Source organism: Podarcis pityusensis (assembly GCF_964106645.2).
Source record: "Podarcis pityusensis genome assembly, chromosome: 2".
NCBI classification, from domain to species: domain Eukaryota; kingdom Metazoa; phylum Chordata; class Lepidosauria; order Squamata; family Lacertidae; genus Podarcis; species Podarcis pityusensis.
The window spans coordinates 74,549,524-74,573,046 of record NC_138029.1 but is presented as its reverse complement, the minus strand read 5'-3'; the positions used below and the strand labels follow the sequence as shown (position 1 = coordinate 74,573,046).

At 46.1% G+C, this 23,523-nt stretch overlaps 2 protein-coding genes across 13 annotated transcripts in view; one reads left to right on the top strand and one right to left on the bottom strand.

Annotated features, from left to right (window-relative positions):
* Positions 1 to 7,679, top strand: part of LOC308472001 (semaphorin-3D-like) — a 50,015-nt gene extending 42,336 nt beyond the window's left edge. For all 7 annotated transcript variants that reach the window (XM_080996416.1, XM_080996412.1, XM_080996415.1 and 4 more), the window contains 5 exons: positions 452 to 493; positions 848 to 1,005; positions 1,869 to 1,933; positions 6,455 to 6,588; positions 6,815 to 7,679. In XM_080996416.1, the coding sequence (XP_080852542.1) occupies positions 452 to 493; positions 848 to 1,005; positions 1,869 to 1,933; positions 6,455 to 6,588; positions 6,815 to 7,231 (816 nt within the window). In that variant the 3' untranslated portion in view covers positions 7,232 to 7,679. The remainder of the gene's footprint in view (positions 1 to 451; positions 494 to 847; positions 1,006 to 1,868; positions 1,934 to 6,454; positions 6,589 to 6,814) is intronic.
* A 3,763-nt stretch (positions 7,680 to 11,442) lies between these two features.
* The window catches only part of RAD54L2 (RAD54 like 2), a 79,561-nt gene continuing 67,480 nt past the window's right edge, over positions 11,443 to 23,523 (bottom strand). For 4 of the 6 annotated variants that reach the window (XM_080996390.1, XM_080996389.1, XM_080996392.1 and 1 more), the window contains 5 exons: positions 22,190 to 22,386; positions 21,251 to 21,447; positions 20,068 to 20,157; positions 19,411 to 19,503; positions 11,443 to 18,572 (listed from right to left, as the gene is read on the bottom strand). In XM_080996390.1, the coding sequence (XP_080852516.1) occupies positions 17,578 to 18,572; positions 19,411 to 19,503; positions 20,068 to 20,157; positions 21,251 to 21,447; positions 22,190 to 22,386 (1,572 nt within the window). In that variant the 3' untranslated portion in view covers positions 11,443 to 17,577. The remainder of the gene's footprint in view (positions 18,573 to 19,410; positions 19,504 to 20,067; positions 20,158 to 21,250; positions 21,448 to 22,189; positions 22,387 to 23,523) is intronic. The other 2 variants (XM_080996393.1, XM_080996394.1) reach the window with 2 other exon arrangements.

The following is a 23,523-nucleotide window of genomic DNA, read 5'->3' as shown; positions in this document are numbered from 1 at the left end:
GGAACTAACACACACACAGGGCAAGAAAGGCCCAAGCACACAACATATCTGGAGGGTGAAGACTGTTTTTGTGCTGGCAAAGTGTAAAACAATGGAGAACAAATTAGCCTGCTACTTTTCTGAACTCAACCTTCTGAATGTCAGTTTGATTCAAATCACAATTGGGAAGAGAGCGTGGTTGCACTCAAGTCCCGCTTGGTGGTTTCCTGTAAGCATCTGGTTGGCCACTGTGAGGACAGAATGCTGGATTAGATTGGCCTCTGGCCTGATCCAGCAGGGTTGCTCTTCTTAGGTTTTTTAGTAGCATACAAGAATGTCAGGAAGACAGCAGGCTCAGTTTATGAACATACCAGTCTATAGCTGGAGTGGAATTTTGGGGGTGCTAATACTGAATTCAGAATAGAAGTTTGCTGTGCTTGTTCAAACTTCTCCTGTCTTCTCTTTCTTGTAGATGTCTTCAGCCATCTTAGACATGCAGTTTTCTCTTAAGAGGGTAAGTCTGTATTTGTTAATCTACCAGTAGCATTTTTCTATAGGACAGCCTTCCTCAACCTGGTGTTTGGACTACAGTTCCCATCAGCTCCAGCACGCATAGCCAATGGCCAAGGAATAGAAGATAGCACAAAACATCTGGAGGGCACCAGGTTACAGAAGGCTGCTCCAGAGTACGTACTTCAGGGCAGGCTTCTCTCAATATTTACTAAATATGTTATGATTTTGAGTCTTCCTTCCTGCTCCCATAAGATGTTTGTGTTCCCCATACTCATGGGAGTCTGCCAGCTTTCATGACTTAATGGAAAGGGAAACAAAAGTTGATGCCTATTTCTATTCTTGGTTCTGTGAGCAGCAGGAGGTGTTTGTGAGCACTACAAATGGCCTGGTCCGGCTCTCCCTGTATCGCTGTGAACACTATGGCAAAACCTGCACCGAATGCTGCCTGGCTAGAGATCCCTACTGCACCTGGGATGGCAGGTCCTGCAGGCCCTACTTGCTCACCAAAAAAAGGTGAGTTCTCACCTTGTCCTTCTCTCCCTTCTTTAGCGTGCCGTCTCTGTCCTCCATACACTTCCTAGTACTCTTTAGTTGGCATAGTTGGGATGGGGATCACCATCTACACACAAGCATGTGCTATGGCTGTGTATACTGGATGGCCTGTCTGGAGTTCTCTTTAGATCATATGACTTGAGCATCAAACATTTAAGTTGGACTGTCTGTAAATCCTGACCTTCCCTAACCCAACCAGCATCCAAGCTTAGGTCCCTTACTACATTCTATATAGGGCTCCCATCCCAGCCATTTTCTTGCCTAGGCACCTTCTGGCTGTGGGGAAAGTAGAACACTGGCCATTAGCTTGAGCCATTCTGTGGGAAAGTTATGTAGAAGCCTAGAATTTAGCTTTCCTTTGCCAGATGGTCATCAGATCATTGCAGGAAAAAGGTGCACGGGGGGGGGGGGCAGGATGCAGAAATAGAGCACCTGTGGCACTCCAGATCCAATCAGCCCCAGCCAGCACAGAAATAGTCAGAAATGATGGGAGTTAGAGTCTACCAACTTCTGGAGGGCCACTGGTTAGCTATCCTTACTATATAAGGCGAGGTGCTCAGCACTTCACCTTGCTGGAATGGAGAAGGAATGGTGAAGATGCACTGCCTCCTGTGCAAAGCAACACAAAAACAACTGGAGATGAATTTGGTGAAGACTGAAGAACTGGAGCCGCCACTCCATTCCCGAGCCATACTATCCCTTCATGCCATTTTCGCGTGCACTGCCTGTTAGGCCAAGCCCACCAGTCTCCTTAAAAGAATCCAGATGTTCCTGAACATCTCTGAAACCTGGCTAAGCATATGCACCAACTTTCTTCCCTGCAGGCGAGCCCAATGCCAAAATTTGCTGGAGGCCAATCCGATCAGCCAGTGCCAGGACACTGCAAAAGGTGAGTCAAAGGGCACTCTACTGGGCACACCAATGAGCTGCTAAGCCCACACCAAGCAGCAAGAGCCCACCGCTGTTCAGTCCTGGGGAAAAACAACTTAACAGCATCCCTTGCGCCAAAGCAGGCTTTAGTGTACCTCAGCCTTAGTTCTTGCCAGAAGTTTATGCAGCCTCCTCCTGATCACTCTCAGTGCTGCCAGGGTGATTTACCCACAAAACACATGCTTAAGTGGAGGTGGTTTAAACACAGAGCCCAAGAAAGACCACCTGGGAAGTGGCACTCATCTCATTCAAAGTGCCATGTTGATTTACATTGAGTTTTGCTGCTGTCAGGAGCCATTAGTGATTAATTTAGCCACAGCTGCTCAAAAGCTGGACATATTGAGGTGCTCACCTGAGTTTCCATAAACACTGTCAGCTCTGGATTTAGGCACAGAAGTTAATGTAAACCCAACATTTGGTTCTGGTTTGTGCAGGCTCCAACATACGGGATTCATGTTACTTTGCAAGGGATCCTTATCCTACACCTTTAATGCAGGCCTTTACTCTGAGCCTCTGTAGGTGTAAAGTAACACATTTATCATTGCACACTTCCATTATAGTGACTCCCACTTTGGACTTGGCTAATGCTTCACTCTAAATTACCCACCTGCAAAAACTGTAGATAAGCGACTCCCTCTGTTTTGCACTCTCAGAAGGGAAATAAGTTTCTCTAAACCCATACATACAATGCCACCACCTTTACATTTTATCTTCCCAAGTAGTAGCTGGGTAGTAGTTAAAATAAATATTTCAAATGAAATTCAAAGTGGTACATAGTATCTGAAACAAAACACATATACAACACATTGGAAGTTTGCAGTGGGGATTACTTCTTCCTACTATATTAACAATTTTTGTATTTGCTCATCAAATTTGCAGATGACACCAAATTGGGAGGGGTAGCTAATGCCACAGAAGACAGAATCAGAATTCAAAATGACCTTAACAGATTGGAGAACTGGGCGCAAGCTAACAAAATAAATTTCAGTAGGGACAAATGTAAGGTTCTACACTTAGGCTGGAAGAACCAGATGCACAAATATAGGCTGGGGGACACCTGGCTTACTAGCAGAACATGTGAAAAGGATCCAGGGTTCTTGGTGGACCACAAGCTTAACATGAGTCAACGGGGTGCCAACTTGAATAAAATATTGTGGGGGCCCTGGTAAGCCCCACTCCACATAATTGTTCACATGGTGCAGTGCACACACACCTTTTGAATGAGAATGCCCATCAACTTTGTGGGGGCCAGGCCCCCTCAAATATTTTATTGTGGGGGCCAAAGACCCACAGCCCCTGGGAGTTGGCTCCTATGTGAGTCAATAGTGTGGTGCAGCAGCAAAGGCTACATCAACAGAAGTATAGTGTCCAGATCAAGGGAAGTAATAGTACCACTCTATTCTGCCTTGGTCAGACCACACCTGGAATACTGTGTCCAATTCTGGGCACCACAATTCAAGAAGGATGTTGACAAGCTGGAACATATGCAGAAGAGGGCAACCAAGATGATCGGTGGTCTAGAAAGTAAGCCTTAGGAGGAGCGCTTGAAGGAGCTGCTATGTTTAGTCAGGAAAAGAGAGGGGTGAGAGATGTGATAGTCATCTTCAAATATCTTAATGGCTGTCACACAGAAGAGGAAGCATGCTTATTTTCTCCTGCTGTTGAGGGTAGGTCATGAACCAATGGCTTCAAGCTACAAGAAAGGAGATTTCGATTAAACACGAGGAAGGACTTTCTGACAGTAAGAGCTGTTCAGCAGTGGAACAGACTCCCACAAGAGGTGGTGGACTCTCCTTTCTTGGAGGTTTTTAAGCAGAGGTTGGATGGCCACCTGCCATAGATGCTTTAGCTGAGATTCCTACATTGCAGGGGGTTGGACTAGATGACCCTTGGGTCCCCTCCAACTCTAAGATTATTTGATTCTGTGATTTAGTGCAAAACGCAAAAAACAAAAACAAAAAAACACCCTCCTTGATCAGTGATTCCCAAGAGCAACTATGTGTAACTGTGGTTATGACTATGTGCAACTGTCAGAGACTGTATTTGCTGTAGTTAAGAGCAAAGTTTGTATCAGAGCCCCAGTGAAAATTGAAGTGGGAAGGTTATCTGCTTCCTTCTCCAGCTGTGGCCATCCTGTTGGTGTAAACACATTTCAAGGGGCTCCTGTCCATCAAGAGCAGCTCTGAGGCAGAGACAGGCAGGGCTTCAATGGTAAGAAGGTGAGAAATCCCCATTTGGCAAGCTGAACTCGGCTGGTGGGTCTTAGGATCTAAGCCAATTGATATTAACTGTGGAGGAGACATACAACCCCACTGTTTATACAGGTGTTTAAACTCAGGAGAGCACATACACCCTCCAGCTAAACTGCACGAAGGCACTTCACCACCTCTTTCTCTTAACTTCTGAGGGGGAAGAGGCCAGTGAACAATTAGTCAACTCTTTTGAGATGGTAATAAACGTCTTCAACTTCCTTGCAGGAAAGCATTTAATGATTACCAGAGTTTAAACATTAAATGTTACGTTCAAGTCCCCAGCACAAATAGTGGGTAGGGGGACTGGGGCTTTACAAAGCACAAGGTAGCTGTGCTTGTCCACAAGATAAAACTTGGAAATCCACATTCAGGCAATTCCTTTGCAAGGACCAGTCAAAATGCCTCCAAAACGTGGAAAGCTGTCCGGTTCTCTAGAACTCTTCATCAGACAAGATGTTGCACAAAGCAGGGGGTGGAGAAGGTAGAAACATGAGGTTTGATATTGTAGCCATGAGGTCTGCATGTACAAGATGTGCACAGTATTGTGTACTATAGCCAACCCAGATTGTTGCTGAGGGCGGGGGGAATGAATGCAAAGAACTGCTGAATAAATCAAGACAGTCCCACAGGGTTCAGGGAGCAACTAATTAGTGCTCAGTCTGCATAGCTGAAAAGATAGTATTTTGCACAACACAAGGGGCAATGACCCTGTTTATCACTTCCCACAATACCAAGGAGCCGGTGTTGAATGCTACTGCACACAGAGCTCAGGGAAAGAACAAGAAGTCTCATGAGGTTTTGCAAATGGCCTTCACCAGTATTTAGAATTCTGAGTCTGGAAGCATTCGCCAGTCATGAATACTACATAACTTACAAGATCCCAGGAATGCTGAATACCAACAGTCAAGAAGTTGTTGATACTGCAAATATCTAATCCTCTATACATGTGGGAAGGCTCTTTTCATATACCATAACTCACTAATGGAAGAGGCGAGATATTTGTTGAGTTTCTGAGCAAGTCATTATAATGAGGGCTAATTCAAGCACAGAGCTCACAGAGACTTTGGTTTATCCAGGTGGGTACAGTATAGTGCTACACAACTTATAAATGCCCTGCATGTGCTCTTTGAAAGCCTACTTTTAAGTCACTGTAAACTGTCATCAAAATGACAGTTTTAGTATGTAACTTTGGGAATACATAAGACACACGTGTGTGTGTGTGTGTGTGTGTGTGTGTGTGTGTGTGTCTCTGTGTGTGTATCTGGCATTATGTATTTAAAACACCCATGTGTTATTTATTTAATATTTGAAATAGTCTTGAGTTTCCACTTTTATTTTGATTTTTTTTAAAGTATTTGTCTATCTCTGCACTTGAGAAAATTAAATAATCATTTGAAGAAAACTAACTGCTACATGAAGGGGAAAGGGGTTCTTGTGCTGTCTGACTGTAGCCATTTTGAGTCCTCTATTTGTATTTACAGTCATACCTTGGAAGTTGAACAGAATCCTTTCCGGAAGTCTGTTTTGACTTCCAAAACATTTGAAAACCAAAGCGCAACTTCTGGTTGACTGCAGGAAGCTGCTGCAGTCAATCGGAAGCCGCGGAAGCCCCGTCGGACATTCAGCTTCCAAAATAATGTTTGAAAACTGCAACAGTCAGGAGCCAAAACATTCAAGAACTAGGCTGTTTGACTTCCAAGGTACAACTGTACACTGCAGAAAGTAAATCAGGTATAGCTTTCCCTAACAGAGGCATAATGGCACTAACTAGTACAATATATAAAATATAGGAAGCGGCACTATACAGTCAATTTGTTGGTCTAACTCTGCATGATTTATAGTGATTGGCAGTGCCTCTGCTGGTTTCAGGGCCAGGGCCTTTCCCTACCAGGAGATGCCAGGGACTGAAATCATCTGCTTGGCCCACCGAGCTACAGCACTTTCTCTCAGGAAAGCTACAGAAATGGGACGGAGGGTGGTGGACTGCATTCTAGAGAACCTGCATGGTTCTTCCAAAAACCCATTTCTAAGAGTAATGACCACAGAATTGGTGGGGGGTAGGTATGCTAGGGCTGACATGCTAAGGTTTGGAGGCGTAGAGAGAACTGCTTGCCTTTTGCTACAGGCTTTTCATTTGATAGCGTGTTCCACAAAAAGCTTGTGTAGAGGGTAAGACAGTTCCCCACTCCTTCTAGTCACACAACCCCATCTCTGTCCTTTTCACACAGGAATATCTATGGCTGAAGAAAAGGTGGTGTTTGGTGTACAGAACAACTCAACTTTTCTTGAGTGCCTTCCACGTTCCCCGCAGACGGCTATCCGTTGGCTTGTGCAGCGCAGCAACGCACCAGTCCTAGAGGAGGTATAGCAGTGGGGAAGGAGACGGGGTTGTGGAGTCGTTTCTTTGGGCCCTGGGGAGCCATGGGAACAAAGGGTTTCATTACTGTGCGGGGAAAGGAGAAAGAATGTGTTTAAATCATTTATTTTAGACATTTATTTATATACCACTTAATCATCGGCATTGCTAAGAGCTGCCTTTCTTCTGGCCAGACTGCTAAACAAGCAGATATTGTCTGTGTTCCTTGCAGATTGGGAGCATGGGCCGCTTTTCAATCCTAGAGCAAGGGCTGCTGATTAATCAGTTGACCCAGGAGGATGCTGGGCTCTACCAGTGCCAAGGGACGGAGCACTCCTTCTCCCAGACCCTCACCTACTACAGCCTGCGCATCATTGGGCACCAGGCCATGGAGGCTTTCACCACCAGGCGGAGCAAGAGCACAGAAGAAGCAGGAGGCCCACACGGCACCATCCCTGCGTCAGAGCTGCAGCTGCATTACAAAGGGTACTCATGGGCCATGGGCGCCCCTGGCACTAATTTGGATGAGCTTTGCGATGCTCTCCAGCGGAGGAAAAGGCGGAGACAGAAAGGATGGAGCCCAAAGTGGCAGCAGCATCCTTTAGAAAGCAAGAGAGGCAGAGTCCGTCGGCAGCCTGGGCCCCTGTAATGTTATGCAAGGAACCCAAATGGACTCAGCAGGCACTCTCTGGAGACCTTTCGCAGGCAAGAGCCATTTGCAGACACATCCACTGCATTTATGGCCTCCAGATCCCACTCACTACATACGCCAAGAAAGGCCAGTGAGTCCTTTCTCAAGCTGAAACTCTGGGTTTTTGCCTTCTTCCTCCCCTTGGGTACCAGAGGAAGGAATATACTTGCAAAGTGGGCAAAGTGTCTACAAGCCAGCCTGAGGAGTGCAGTGCGATTGCCTTTCCCAGCCTATGTCATGCAGAATGGACTGATCAGCCTGGTTTGCCTTGTGATACCACGACTCCTCTGTAAAGATTGGACGAGAGAGCTTTACGCTCTTTACATATCATATAACACATATTTTGTAGTTATCTTCACTTTGTTTTCCTAATAAATGGTGTCCATTAAAGACACTGGGGGTACCAGTTTCTGAGAGACCTTTTATGCACCTGCCAATTGCATGATGAGCATTTGCAACTCCATCTATGATAAGTGATATACACCCCAGGGGTAAAATTAGGAATTGGGTGGGGTGGGAGCTGTGTTATGATCAAATACAAAAGTGTGAGAATCAGGGCCCTTCCATGCCTGGCCAGCGTTAGACAGGGTGATACACTTGAATGAGGAGTTGTGTTTCCCAAAGACTTGGGGCCACTTCACCCTTCATGCAGTGACAAATGGGTATTCATGACAAGAAAAGGCAGCCCAACCTCACTCATTGCTGTCTGTATCTCTACCCAGCTGCAAGTGTGCACTTGTCTCATGTAAACGTTAAGGCCTTAAAACATATGTGCAAATGTAGGTGATGCAGCCTTCTGTTTTTGTCTGCTTTAGCCAAGAACCATTTAGCAGTGATCTGCCTCATCCCTATGTCTTGTTTTAACATCCAGCCACTGTCCTTGCTGGCCTTTTTCTAAACTGGTTTTTGTGGGGGCTTTATAGCTCATGGACAGAAAATGCTTTGCACACAAAAGAACTTGGGCTCCACTGCCCATTTAAGAATGGATAATACACAGCTAAAGAGGACTATTTAACTGAAATTAAAAATGTTGGCATTAACATGGTCACCAGGCTGCAGGTTGTGATAAGGGCAGATGAAGTGAATGGGAGGGCGGGGGAGGTGACCCCCTCCATTTTTGGCATTTCTACATGGTGACAGGTTATGTGCCAGCTCCTTATTTGCTTCAGCAACAGACAAAGCCACCTTACACAGAGTAAAAATAATGGTCCATTTAGCTCAGTATTATCTGCAATGACTGACAGTAGCTCCCCAGGGTTTCAGGTGCGGGTCTTTCTCAAACCTTCCCAGAGAAGCCCAAGACTGAACCTGGGACCTTCTGCATACAAAGCATGAGATGTAGCCACTGAGCTATTGCCCCTTACTGGAACATTTTAAATAAAGAGACACCAATTTTGAGGTAATTACCAAGCAGTTTCTATTAAACATAATTAATGTTACAGACAGTGCTCAAGTGGGAGTTTCATTTCATATTAGTCCAGACTCAATTATGACTAGATATTTAACGGCACGTTTTGTTGGGACATCACTGCCATGCTCCGTGTTTGGCACTCTTGTACTCACCTCTCCTTTTGATCCGTCGGCTGAAACCCTTTTCACAGTATCTGCCAGAAAAAAACTGAACCAAAATGTAAAATAATGCAACGACAACATCAAAATTGAGGAGCTTTTGATTGAATTATTGATGTTAAGAAACTACGAAATCCCTGGGTAATTGGATGTACAGATATAATAAATGGACAGCATTTTGTAGAGGACCATCACATCAAATGTCACAACTTCCCAAATATTCAAATTCACCTCAGCCTATCACATTTTGAGTTTACATAGCAGAACAGGAACCGGTTAGCAGTACCTACCAGTGCCTACATCAGTAGTGGAAAACAGGACTGATTACCTTCAACTGTTCTGCAAAAAGGGTTCACTGGGCAGGCACACATGTAGGGATGTGAGTGTACAGCCTCAGTGTGGGTCTCCCAACAGGGTGCAAGCTGCCTTATCCTTACCTTAGGCTAAAACTGTATCACCTCATGAGTAAGGATCAAGTGCCCAGGTTGGCACTAAGTAACAACTCCCATCCAGAACAACAGAAAAACACAGAATTGTTATACGTTCTGCTTCAGATAGTTTCTAACCAGAAATAGAGCCACTTGTGAAAATTGGCTTCCATTGATCTGGAATTGGGTTTCAAACTCCATTCCAGTGCTTCCCCAAAAAATCTCTTTAGCTGCCTCCCTCTGTGCCATGTAGGGTGGGGGAGGCACAACTGTGCATGTTTGCTAAACTCAGAATAGACCCATTGAAATCTATGGAGTTAAGTTACTTTAGTCCATGGACTGCAATGAGCCTACTCTGAGTATGACTTAGTTGGATATCATCCCTGGAAACCGTCAAGAGGGAGGCAGAAAGAGAAAGTTGTGATATGGAATCTCTAGTTAGTATCTGACATAGTGACATCCAAAATACAGATGTTAGGTTGTCAGAGCATTTAACAACGGACCATCCTAGCAGTAAATAGAAGAATTCACAGTTCAGGTCTCTCCATTGTATAAGGTGGGTGGTGAACTTCTGGGCTGGCTAGACCTTAACCTTCCCACCCCCAGGTAGGCCAAATCTGCCAGGTGGGCAGCTACATCACCACGACTGCAGAGATACAGCACTTTGAATTCCTGAGTGTCAGGGAAGGCAAGTCTTAAAAACCATCATTTCCCTCCCATATAGTAAATTATTTAGCAGCTGAAGCTTTTGTGCTAAAGAAAACACGCAGAGTAGAAACAACTATCTGAAGATCCCTTATGTAAGAAGTGGCTAAGAGGCCTGAACTTTCTGGTCCTTGTAATAGTAAAGTGTATTCTCACCAGAACCCACTACAAAACAGCATTTGTAGCTTATAGCAAATACAGTTTGTGGTTTGGATATTCTTATGGGGTTTAGGCCTATCACAAATATCAACTGTGCCTCAAGGCTTTTTTGCATGAAAGCATGTTTCAACAAATACTTAAGGGGCACCCTGTGGAAAAATCTGATAGTCCCCTTAGTAGAAAAACTGTGTTGAAACTGGGTGAAAGCAAATATTCACTTTCTTGATAGGCAGGCTGTCCCATCATTCAGACTTCTGTCGAAAAGTGGTTGGCTGATCCAAGTGTTGTTTATTACTGAAATGAACTTTTGCCCCTTCAGGTACCAAATAACCATCACCTACCTGCTGTGAAGATAGCTGCCCTGGTACAGCTAAACCCAGTTGTTATGATTTAAATACCTTGGAAATCAACGAAGCAATTACCGTATTTTTCGCCCTATAGGACGCACTTTTTCCCCTCCAAAAATGAAGGGGAAATGTGTGTGCGTCCTATGGGGCAAATGCAGGCTTTCGCTGAAGCCTGGAGAGCGAGAGGGGTCGGTGCGCACAGACCCCTCTTGCTCTCCAGGCTTCAGGAGAGCACCACCGCCAGCCCCACAAGCTCGGGGGACAGCGGGGAGGCGGAACGCCGCCATCCTGCTGGCCCCCAGACTTGGTTAGAAGGCCGGCGGGGAGGAGAAGCCTGCTCCTCCCCGTTGCCAGCCCTGCAAACGCAGGGGACAGCGGGAGAGGCGCAGCGGCCTTTCCCGCTGTCCCCCGACTCGGTTAGAAGGCTGGCAGGGGGGAGAAGCCTGCTCCTCCCTGTCGCCAGCCCCGCAAACTCGGGGGACAGCGGGGAGGCGCAGCGCGCCTTTCCTGCTGTCCCCTGACTTGGTTAGAAGGTTGGCGGGGGGAGACCTGGTTTGGAGGCTGGCGGAGGGCTTCCCCCTCTCCCAGCCCCGCAAGCATGCAGCTTCGGCATCGCTCTGGGTCCCGTTCTGGGAGCTGGGGTCAGGGGAAGCTCGGGCTTCCCCCGCCCCAGCCCCGCGCCTGGGGGGGGGGGAAATAAATTTTTTCCCCTTTATCCCCCCCCCCCCAAATCTAGGTGCATCCTATGGGCCGGTGCGTCCTATAGGGCGAAAAATACGGTAGTTGCATGTAGCATGTCGCACTGCTTTCAAGGGACATGGTAGCAACTGATTTTAGCCATATGGCAGCCAGAGTATATTTATGCTTGAAAACAAACACCAAATTCATTCCAGACCAAAATCATTGGACTGTTGTAATGTTTGAAGTTTATTTTTTAAAAAAGAGAGAGAATTGATAGGCATTATACCAACTTACAATTTATTATTTTTTTTAAAAAATGACATGAAACACAAGTAAAAATAAATACATCATATAAACAACAAAATTGTTCAATGTCTCTGTTCTCGGGTAAGCGCATCCCATTGGACAGAGAGATGAGGGAAGCACATGACCCATGCGTGCAACCAGCCGACCAACTGACGCTGCTACAGAAATGCCATTTTTCCCCCCAATCACAAAAGACAGGCCACAAACTAAAGGCGGAACAGAAACAAACCAAGAAAACCATTGGATTCACTCAGCTCCCCTGTACAAATGGATTCAATGGTGGGACAGAGAACGCAAGCTGGGAAACTAATAATATAGGAACCCCAAGAAGCAATGCAGCTGTGGGCAGCTGTTAGTGGTCTTGTTTCAATACAGAGCAAAATAAGAAGAAAAAAGATCCCTCCTCCTCTGCTAGCTTCTCCCATTCTTTGCTGATCCTCCCTGAACTGGCAGCACCCTCCCACCTCTCCTGAAAATCTGCTTTCTTGTTTTGAGTTACCAGGAGCAGACATTCCCACAAAGACTAAATGGCCTTTCACTTGTAAATCAACAGGCTTGACTTAATATGGTTTTGACGTTAAAGGGGGGGAATGCAAGAGGTTTTGTTATTATTTTTAATCTAGCAATGTTTAATTTCTCTGTTTAGTGGGTCCACAGACAATTTCCCCCCAGTTTAGTAACTGTACATCTATGGTAGCTAAAACAAGATTTCAGCACAAATACATGTATAATTTTATTGACTTGCCATATCTTCCCATGACCATTTGCACTGCTATCATTTGATCCCCTAATTGTGATAAAAAATATGAGCCAGCTTTCTTTACAACTAGCAATATGTCCGTCATGGTGAGAGAGGCAGAGAGGATGTCCATATATTTGCAGGGATTCCTGGCAGCTGCAGTCAGATTTTGTCTCCTCAAAACTCTGCCTGAAATTGCAGCCCATTTAACTTTGTCCTATAGGAGCCAATGGGCTATTTTGAACACAACACTAACCCATATTTCAGTGTATGGGTTGGGAACCTGGGTCCCTCAGCCTAATTTCTGGTGGGCTGAAGGAAGGGAAGGGATGGTGGGGGGCAGGGGAGCCAAAACAGATGAAATGAAAGGAGCCACCTGCCAGCTATTGCTTTATACCTCTAGCGAGAGCAGTTGGTTGCTCCCTTGGCCTCATCCCCCATTTCGCTCTGGCCTACCCAAGTTTGGCATATGACCCCCAACAAATTACTCCTGAGGGAATGTGGCCATTAGAGGACAAAAAGGGGTTTCCCACCCCTGCTTCAGGGCAATGACACTGCAACTGGGTGATCCTTGGGCTCTCGTTATTCCCCTGCCATGCCTGCTTTCACTTCCATTTTAAATTAACTACAGCTTTCCCTGTAGATCAAACTCAAGACAAATAAACCATAGTTGTTGAGACAAACCACAGTTTAAGAAGTTGCCTTTTCTTAACATTAATTAAGATAAAGTAGCTTAGCTTTCACTTATAATGCCAAAACTGTGGTTTAATCTAATACAGAAGCAGAAGTTTCCAATGTCCTTATGGCTGTGCCAAAGTAGAGGGAAGTGCTTGAACCCAAGGCCTGATGTGTTTTGTCCTCATCCCTCTTAACTATGGAATTAGTGTTATTGCAAACAAAGTGATTGAAGATCAAGTCTGCTCTCACCTGACAAATCCCATTCAAGTTCCATCTCTTGGTCGTATGAAAGTGTGACAAAGAGACAGCACCCAGAAATTAGTATACATGCATATACACACACATATAACCCTTACCATGGTTGTGGTTTAAGTCCCTCAGTTCTATGCCCACAACAATTTAAAGCCATCCATCACAGGCAGTATGTGTCCAAACAAAATCGTGATCAGTTTAAAATTGTGGGCTGCCCGAAGCTGGAGCAAAATGGAGAGTGTACCATCAAGGTCCAGGAAACATCACAGTTTAAGGTCACCTCTTTCCCCTAAGCATTTATTAAAGGGGTCAAGTTCCATTCTGTATCACTCAAGACTTAATAGTGTTGCTCTAAAGCTGTTGAAGAAATGCTACAGTATATGTAAATCACCTTCCAATGAACAATGTGGCCTAAAAAGGACAGTCCAGAGGCTCCTGGGATATGCACCTAGGGTCTGTGTTAGCATCTGTAAAAAGCTGAACACCCCAAGTTTCCTTCCTCAATTCTTTTGTTGTCTGAAATTTTGCAGTGCAAGTCACACAGGGCCAAGCAGAGTCAACCAGGGTTAGCCTCAGGAACACAACCAAGAACCAGCAAGAGAAAGAAACGTTATTGGAGATATGGGAGACAAGGACTGCCCAGGTCCTGTGGGTGGATTCAGAGATCTCTCTACAGCACAAAACTATAGACGCTGCTTTTGAGTGGACACTACATTCCTGGGGATTACAGCTGCATCAAGGAAGGGACCTTTCTGATATTCTGCTAGGTTAAAGTCACTAAGCCATTCTGACCCAGCTCTTGTCTCAAGCATTCTCTGCCCTTCACAGACAAGGCACAGCAGCTTTCCCTCTGTTGTCGGAAGCCACAGCATCATAAGGGGACGCTGAACACCTGGGAGATTTGAAGCATTTTGAGAAGGAGGCTGCACTGTGCCCTCTAGGAGCAACAAGGACGCAGAGTGGAAGAGTGTTCTCTTCATTCCCGTTGGCAAGGGAATTCTCTCTCAGCAAGCGCTGGGGAATGAAAGTTTCAATCACTTGGAGACAAAACCAGTATAACACCCTACAGGTGGGAAAGAGACCCAGCTCAGGCACTTGCTGAAGTAGAGGCATCTGTCCCAACAAAGTACTTCTCTCCAAAGGTTACAGAAAGTGGTTGGTCTAACAGAAGGTATTAGGGGAGACAGGGAGGTGAAGTGGAGTTTGTCAGTCGTGCAAATACGTTCTCAAGCATTCCGCTAACATTAGAAGATTAGTTGAGAGAGAGAGAGAGAGAGAGAGAGAGAGAGAGAGAGAGAGAGAGAGATGTGCATAGACAGACAGACGTAACATTTTTATAGCTTTCTTAACCAAGTACAAAAGCCAGTTTTTCAAAATAAGGTATTTTAAAACCTAAATAATCCATGTGATGCAACACTGCCATCCAGTGGCCAGAGTAGTAAATTACAGGTGTACACACCATTTTCTACAGCTAATAGCTACCTCCCATTCCTATTTAAAAGGTGGTTACAAGGCCTAGTTTACTTAATCCCAGATGTATCTATTCCCTCTATTACAGTGAGGATGAGCTAAAAACCTGCCTAGTCCAGTGACCCCTCCTGAGCCCTTTGTATATTCTTCAAAAGGAACAAGAGAATCAGAAGGAAGCACTGTTTGAAGTAATGGACAGAGCATATCAGCCTGTCCTGTCAAAATTTGTTACTCAGTTAAAATGAGGACAGGAGCTGGCAAGATATCTCAGGTTATCATTAGCTATGCTGCCCCAAACCAACACACTGAAGACTGAGCCTGCCTGAAGCCTAAAGTAATGACATCCTTCTCCAAAAATGGCTTAGCCTTCAGCAGCTCTAAAACCTTGCTGCTCAAGCAAGAACCCACCTTGCCTACCATCCGGTCCCCAAGTCCACTTATCGAGGGTTGCAAAAGACAGCTGAGTGAGTTTACAGTACAATCAGTGTCATCATATTTTGTATGAGGTGGACACATACAAATCACAAAAGGGGATGACTCACAGACGTACCATGGCCAAGTCTTTGGAGAAACGCGAATGGACACCATCAGTTAATTTGCTTTGTTATTTTTGTGGGGGGGTTGTGTTTGTTTGTTTTTTATTCCCATGGTGCATCCAAAGACAAGTTGTCCAGAAGTTTGCTCAGAACCCCTCGGTTTTCAACTCCTAGGATATGTTAAAGAAGAAAGCACTATTTTAATGTTTTTATTTTAAAATAATTAAAAGTAATTTGCATAGCTAACTGTAAATCTAAGGCTTCTACGAATGGTGAAGTCAGGTCTGACAGACAGTGTCCCATAAACAGAGAAAAGACAGGAAGCCCATCATTTCATGCTTTTTACGGTTCATACAAGCGCGCACGCACACACACACACATACACAGAGAGAGCTTTCAGAACCAATATGTGGATCACCTAGCCACTACCTCTTGAACTGTGGGTCTTGGTAGACCTCAAACAGTGTGGCAAAGGCTGAATTCTCAAATTCTGTAGGATGGAGAGGTTTCCATATGAGGAGGGGGCAGTTTTAACCACCTAACAAAGGTAAGGTGAGAATGGGGTTTCATTCACCACTATCCTGAAAAGGCTTCCTTAGCACAGGGGGCTGGTAACCCTCTCACTCGTTCCCTGCCATGGACATGCAGTGCTTGCCCTCTTTCCCCTGGAATGGCAATTCTTTAAAAGCCTGAAGAGAGTACCTGGTTCCACTTTATAAGAGAGACTCTGGGTGCCATTCCACTGTCTCTGTTATATGTAACCCATCCCCCAGCAGAAAGACAGACACTGGTCTTTCTGCCTAAACCATGGAACTCACTCCCTTCATTAAGCCTGCTATGAGAGCTCACAGCTTCTCCTTATACACCCTTGTGGCAACATATAAACAGAGCAAGCATGGACCAGAGCCTAGTCACAGTGTAGAGGACATGCCTCTCCAATGGCTTGACTACTTTCTTACTCACGATCCACTTAAGTGGTGGGATCCTGCTTGCGTAACCAACCTCTCCAACAAACGTGGAAGGCAAGTTTAACTGTTACTTAGTACAAGGGAGAATGCTAGACACCAAGCAGGGTTCCAGCTGACAACGAAGTAACCACCTTGCAGTGTTGCTGCATGTTCAGCTGAAGAGGGACAAGGAATATAGGGGCTGTTAGATGTTTTATCAGCTGAACAAGTGTGGGAAGCTGACTGGGGGGGTGCTGTCTCTTGGTCCTGCACACTGCCTCTGCTTTGGTCAAGCAGCCTATTCACCATCCCCAATTCTTCCCCATGCAGACCATCCTGCTTTCAGTAGAGGCCATTGTTTACAGCAAGGAAAAAGCAGAAAAGGAAAGAGAATCCTAAAATAAATAGTTTGTTTTCGTTAAATAAATTAACAAATCTGTTCTGCAGAAGGAGAAGGTCAGTCAGATCAGTGTCAACAATTAACACAGACAGCAGCAAGGCTCTCGAGCGCATCCCTTTTGTAAGACGTTTGACTTACTGTGGTCAACAGGAGCCTGACTGCTAAGCTTTCTTCTACTCGCTCCTCGGTAGTGGGTGGGGTGGCAGAGGGAGAGTAACCACTACACAAAGCTAGAGAGGGACGGAGGAAAATCCTCGCAATTCCTCCACTGAGCACTACCTCACTAAAAGACTGGTACAAGTCCTAACCCAACCCTGCTGAAGAAGCCAGTGTGAAGCTGAGCCAACAAAGGTCCCTGCCTTCAAATGCATCTCGTGGGGAAAGCAGCAGGAGAGCTGCACCCCATCATCGCTTCTCCCTTACTCCCGATACCACCTGATGAGGGCCTGGTGAAGACCACCAGACTCACCTGTCTTCAGCTTTCAGATGGATGAAAGACAAAACTGGTTTTCACATAGACCCTGCCCCACCCACACCCTCCCACCTACACATCACATATTGCCTGCTCCTTCCAAACCCGCCTCCCTCCCTCCATTAACAATGCTATTCATCATCATGTCTCCTAGGGTACAAACTCACCCCCTATTTACTATGGGGTACTGAACTTTCACAGATAAGGCAGTTCGTGTTTGAGAGTTATTCCACAGACAAAGAGAGAGAGAGAAAACAACAAACCAGTGTCTCCAGCCTAACAAAGGGCACTGAAACGTAATGGCAGGTCTCCCTTTTGGACAACTCAGAGCGCAGGAGGGAAAGTCAAGGAGGCACTCCTATGGTTTACAGTATTACTTCCCTCCTGCAACTCTCTTGCTTCCCCACTCTTGGGTGGGTGTCCATTCAATACAGTTCCCCATACAATGCAGATCTCGGACAACTAAAAACGCCACCTTCCTTTCCAGTCTCCTCCACCTCTGCTGTGTCCCGGATGGAAACCCTTGGCCCCAGAAAGGTCCAGTGAGGATTTTGTTTTTTGTTTATTTATTTTTGCCTGCCGGCCGAGTTGAGCTCTAACAAGAGACTAGGCCCCTTACTTCCCCGTGATCTCTATTACATCGTCATCTTTGTCCTCATCCTCGTTGGAGCTGCAGCCCACCTCAGAGACCTCGTGGGTGTCAAACGGAGGCACCTGGGACCGAAGGAGGCTCCCAGCTGGATATCCTGAATGAGGGGACATGAAGCCAGGATAGGCAGACGCCATGCTCCTGGGAAGGCTGCTGGGCAAGACTGGGGATGGAAAAGGAGCAAACATCCTGGGCTCAGGCAGGAGTGACTGCGTGAAGGGCAGCGAGTAGTTGGAGAGCATCCCCGTCATGGAGGGGTTTAACATGAAAGAGGGGACGCTGGCGGTGGCTGAGGTAGCAGCAGAGGAACTAGCAGTGCCGGCTGTCAGCAGAGGGTCAGTAGTCACAGGAAACACCAGGTGGGGGTCTGAGAGCAAGCTAGGCAGCTGGTAATAGGAGGAGCCTGTGCTCATGTACAAGGAGTTGCCTGCTTGGGGAGGAAATGGGTGGGCTAGGTTGTGGTTTAAGGGAACAGAGGGCATGGTGAACCCACCAGAGACAGGGTACCCACTTTCATATGGCTGGACTGCTGTGGGCAGAGGCCGCTTCTTCTGCTGCCGATGGGCCTGCTCCTCCGGGCCGGAAGGCGACGTGGACTTGCGCTTGTTGCCTCTTAAGTCCAGCACGGAGTGGTTGTCACCGTGGTGGCTGGTGGCCGGCAGGGCTGAAGAGGACGAGGGAGCCGTACCACGAGTCCCTGCTCGCTGCTGCTCAGTTCCACGAGCTGCTAATGGGGCCGTGTTGTCTTTCCGGGCTGGGTGTCCGGGTGCCGTGTTAGTGCTAGGGGAGTTGTGTCTGGACTCACGGGCGGCAGCCGCCTCCGCATACTGTTGCAGTTCGCTGATGATTTCGGGGCTGTCGGGGGAGATCGGCCGAGTGAGCTCCTCTGTGTTGGGAAGCTTGGGTGAGGAGGCATTATGCCGGCCGTTGCTTGTGGATTCCAGAGATGGCCCTTGGGATCCTGTGAACGACAGAGGCACATCAGTAGATAAGACCAGGGAAGTAACAAGAGGCAGAACTAGGGTGCTGGAAAAGATGGCCTGAATCTGCCCTCTGCTTAAGATCAACCTGGGGAGCTCTACTCTGCCCATCTTTTGCAAGAGCCTGAGAGGCATGAGAGGTACTTGAGAGATAGGCTTCTAGCATTGGCTACAAGACTAGGCAGTAGTTTCCCCACGGCAATTTGCCAGGCCCCTTCTCGTTTTTAGATATCTGTTCGACACTTTAAAAAAATGCTTGCTTTTTAAGATGTGATGTTTAACCTGCTAATTAGCTGCATTCTGTTATTTGAATGCCTAATGTCTGTATTTTGTTTTAGCTCTTAGTATTTCTTTATTTTAGGCAAAGAGCTGTGGCTTAGTAGTAGAGCATCTGTTTTTCATGCATAGGGTTCCAGGTTCAATCCCTGGTGTCTCCATGCAGGGCTGGGAGAGACCCTGTTTGAAACCCTGGAGAGCTGCTGCCACCCAGAGTAGGGAATACTGACCTAAATAAACAAACGAGGGATAGCTCAGCTGGTAGAGCATAATCTTAGGGTTGTGGATTCAAGCCTCGTGTTGGGCAAAAGATCCCTGCATTGCAGCAGCTTAGACTAGATGATCCTAGTGCTCCCTTTCAGCTCTACAATTCTATGAATTGTCTGACTGAGTTTAAGGCAGCTTCCTATGCTGACATTGTAAGTTATTTCCGAGAGTTTGTTAAACCAAAAGAGAGGGTTATGAATAAATAAATTAAAACCCCCAAAGGATATCCCTAAAGAAAAACTCCGTCAGACATCCTTGCCAGAATAAGCACCTTACCCGAGGCAACCATGCGATGATCATCACTGCCCTTTGGCTTGCCAGTGGTGCGAATAGCAAAGATTCGTCCATCGCTGGTCCGGATATATGTCCCTAAATGAGAGATGGGTGGACGTTGTCAGAGGTAAGCCAGAAGAAAACTTATGACCAGCTGAATAGGGCGCCTTTATGTTTAACATTACAGAGAATCGCCTTCACTTTCTGCACTGCCTACACGCGCTAGACATTGCAAGTAAAGTTTTGAAAGAAAAGCTTTGCTCGTCAACTTCCTACAAAGACACAGCATCAACACTCTTATTTCCTTGTTCAGATTCCAGGATAAAATTGTGAAGCTGACAATTACGACCTCCTGAGTGATATCACCATGTGTTAGACTAAACAGTCAATCACAAACAAAGGTCATGAGGAACAAACTCTGTGTGTGCCTGACCCTGGTCAGTTTGAATGAGAGATAAGGGGTTTCTGAACTAGGGTTCAAAGGCATTTATTGCAGTAGTAGATTCCCTAACACCTCTGTAGTGACACAGTTTGCCTCCTCTTCTTGCCTATCTATACAAAAACATAGCAGCCCCCTCACCAATCTCAAATCATAAAAGAAAAACTGAGAAATGGATACACATTTTCTTTGCCCAAGAAAGACGGGCTCTTTTTATTTACCTTTAGTTCCACGGATAATGTGGATGCTCTCTCCAGCACTGATCCTTGCCTGCACGTCAGTGGAAGTGTTTGTACCAGGGATCACTATATCTGAATTGGAGCAAACAGTACATATGTGACACATTGTGTACATTTACAAAGGAAAATTCAGCCAGAATACAAGTGAATACAGTGGTGCCCCGCAAGACGAATGCCTCGCAAGACGGAAAAACCGCTAGACGAAAGGGTTTTCCGTTTTGGAGTTGCTTCGCAGGACGAATTCCCCTATGGGCTTGCTTCGCAAGACAAAAATGTCTTGCGAGTCTTGAGATTTTTTTTTCACCCCCCCCCCCCTTTATCTAAGCTGCTAAGACTTTAATAGCCTTTTAGCAGCTAATCCGCTAAGCCTTTAAGCCTTTAATAGCCGCTAAACCGCTAATAGCGCTAATCCGTTAAGCCGCTAATAGGGTTGCTTCGCAAGACGAAAAAACCGCTAGACGAAGACACTCGCGGAACGGATTAATTTCGTCTTGCGAGGCACCACTGTAAATGCTTCCAAGCATCTGGCTCAGTTTTTGGACTGCAGGGCCACCAGTTAAACAAAAGCTGAAATGCACTCCGTAAAATGTGAAAGCAGTATTTATTTACTTTTCAAAATAAGTGTATGAGGAAATTTTTTTACTTCTGGGAGTGAATACTCATAACCCTATACCTCTGGTCTTCAGCTGGTGGGTTGAGATCCACAAGCGAGTCACGCCAAGCAAGACTCACCTAAAGTATGTTGCAGCAGTGGCATCACTATCATTTTCTCTCTCTTTCCAGATATTTTATTTTGTTTTTAAGAGGACGGTTGGAAAGCACACAGACCTCTAGTACCTTTAATGGCTGTGCAAAAGATGGAATTTTCAAAAGACAAATATTTTCTCTTGCTTGCATGACAAGCAGCATCTACCAAAATTCCATCTCCTGTGCAGCTATTAAAGGTACAGGAGCCCTGATATTCCTAGGGCAAAAATAAGAGATGGGCATGCAGGTATAACTAATCAAAAGCAGGCATATTAAAAGGCAAGTCCTGGCCTTGAAAGATTAACAACAGCTGCCTTATATGGTCAGTTTTAACATCAGAGGGCTGGCAACACATTTCACTTTAACGACCCCCTTTTGCAGCAACTTCCATTTCCAATAAAGCTGGAAAGCAACTGACCTGTTGTGGTGACAATCTTCTGTACGAGGACACCAGCTCGCTGCAGGTAATTGATGGGAAAGTTGATGCCAGGATTGGAAACTGATGCTGATCCCATACTGCCCAACGGCACATGGCGCGGCATCATAGGAATGGGGGTGGACTGAACGGGACGTACACTTGCCACCGGCCTCTCTTCACCTTTGAGGCTTGGTCGCCTATGGGGGGGGGGGAGAAAGGAAGGAATCAGCACTTCACAGAAGCACAGAGTTGGAAGGGGCTCAATAGCTTCTTACTACAACATGGAACCATCCACTCCATTGTCCACCTAATGCCCTAACACCAGGGATATGGCTACCCAGATTTTTTGGACTACAATTCCCATCATTCCTAACTGCTGGCTATGCTGGCTGAGGGTTGGAGTTCATTGTCATCTGGAGGATCAAAGTACCCCCCCCCCAAATCAATGTGTGACACCATCATCACTTTAATAATCCACATGCAGAGAAAAGGGGCCTGCAGAGGAAATAATTCCAGATTATGGAGTTACATGAGTATTTATGACATAGGCTGAGTCCCCAACCACGTATTAAATTCCACAATTTCTGGGGTGCTTCATAGGCAGTTTTGGTATTTGACTTGGTGCAAGAAATGCAACAAGAAATCAGTATCAAAGTATCCTGAAAATCTCAGGGGGAAAGTGTACCTTATTGCTCACTCTATATGATGTGTGTATGTAGCCATCTGTACTTTGAATACTGTACTGACTGTCCCATCAGAACAGAATGCTGTTTAATTTGATTTCCCCCACTCATCTCTAATTGTTCACAGTTACCGGTTAACTTCTTTGCCTCATGTTCTAAGAGCCAGAAAATGGTTGCCAAGATGTAGGGGCTGGGGCAGATCAGAATTTGCCATTCGCCTTGAACGTTACATACAGAAAGGAAAGGGTTTACCCACCAGTTCCTCTGACTGAAGGCGGGTATGTTTGTCAGGCTCTGGTCAGTGGCTGGGTAATACTGAGCGTAGGACGGACGGGTGTATGGGACGGATGCACGTTTCTCTTCCTCGTAGCTCTTCTTGGCTGCTTTCTTCTCTGCCTTGGTGAGCTTGTGTTCTTTACGGTCAATCAGCAGCGACTCATGCTCAAAAGGCTCCTGTGGTAACAACAATGGGAAGTATCATTTTGAGAACTTTTTTTTTTTACCAAAAGTACCACAAAAACACAAGGTGAAAGAATGGCAGCTATCCTACCCTCCTGTTATAGGATACCAGTAACCTATCCAAAAGGTAAAGGACCCCTGACAGAGTCCAGTCACAGATGACTCTGGGGTTGCAGCGCTCATCTCGCCTTACAGGCCAAGGGAGCCGGCATTTGTCTGCAGACAGTTATTCCGGGTCATGTGGCCCAGCATGACTAAGCCGCTTCTGGCAAAACCAGAGCAATGCACGGAAACGCCATTTACCTTCCCGACGGAGCAGTACCTATTTATCTACTTGCACTTTGACATGCTTTCGAACTGCTAGGTTGGCAGGAGCAGGGACCGAGCAACGGGAGCTCACTGGGTAGCGGGGATTCAAACCGCTGACCTTCTGATGGGCAAGCCCAAGGCTCAGTGGTTTAGACCACAGCGCCACCCGTGTCCCTTTCGTAACCTATCCATCTTTGTATGAAAAAACTGGGAGCCAATAGGCTTTATTTTATATAACTGGTATTTTCCCCTCCCTGCAAAGGCTAGGAGTATTTGGTTGGGTCCTGGAAAGACCGCAACTGCTTTGCTCTTCCTCTGGTTATTCTGCTGCTGCTCTACATGGTTTGGCTTAGCACATCATCCAAACCCAGGCCTGGTGTTTTGCTCTCTCCAGATAAACTATGAGCTGTAACACCACAGGAGAAGTATGTTATGAGCATGTGATGCTAGCCTAGCAGCTAAAATCATGTACCAGTACTTCAAATTACAGTAGCACCTCTGGTTACGTAAACTTCAGGATGCGAAAGCGGCAAACCCGGAAGTATTTGATTGGGTTTTGCCATGTCCGCATGTGCAGAAGAGGTCCTCAGGTTGCGGAAACCTCAGGATCCGACCTGTCCTCCAGAACGGATCCCATCTGCAACCGGAGGTACCACTGTATAGTAAATTAAGGTTTGGCACAGCTTGTCTCCTCGGTGTGTGTAATAACTATTGCATTATTGTGAAATGCTGCTTCTGATTGTCAGGTGCTGGTCATTTAAAAGGACCACGTCCTTGTTACAGCAAGGAGAAAGAGGTTCAAGTTATCTGCAGGAAACACAG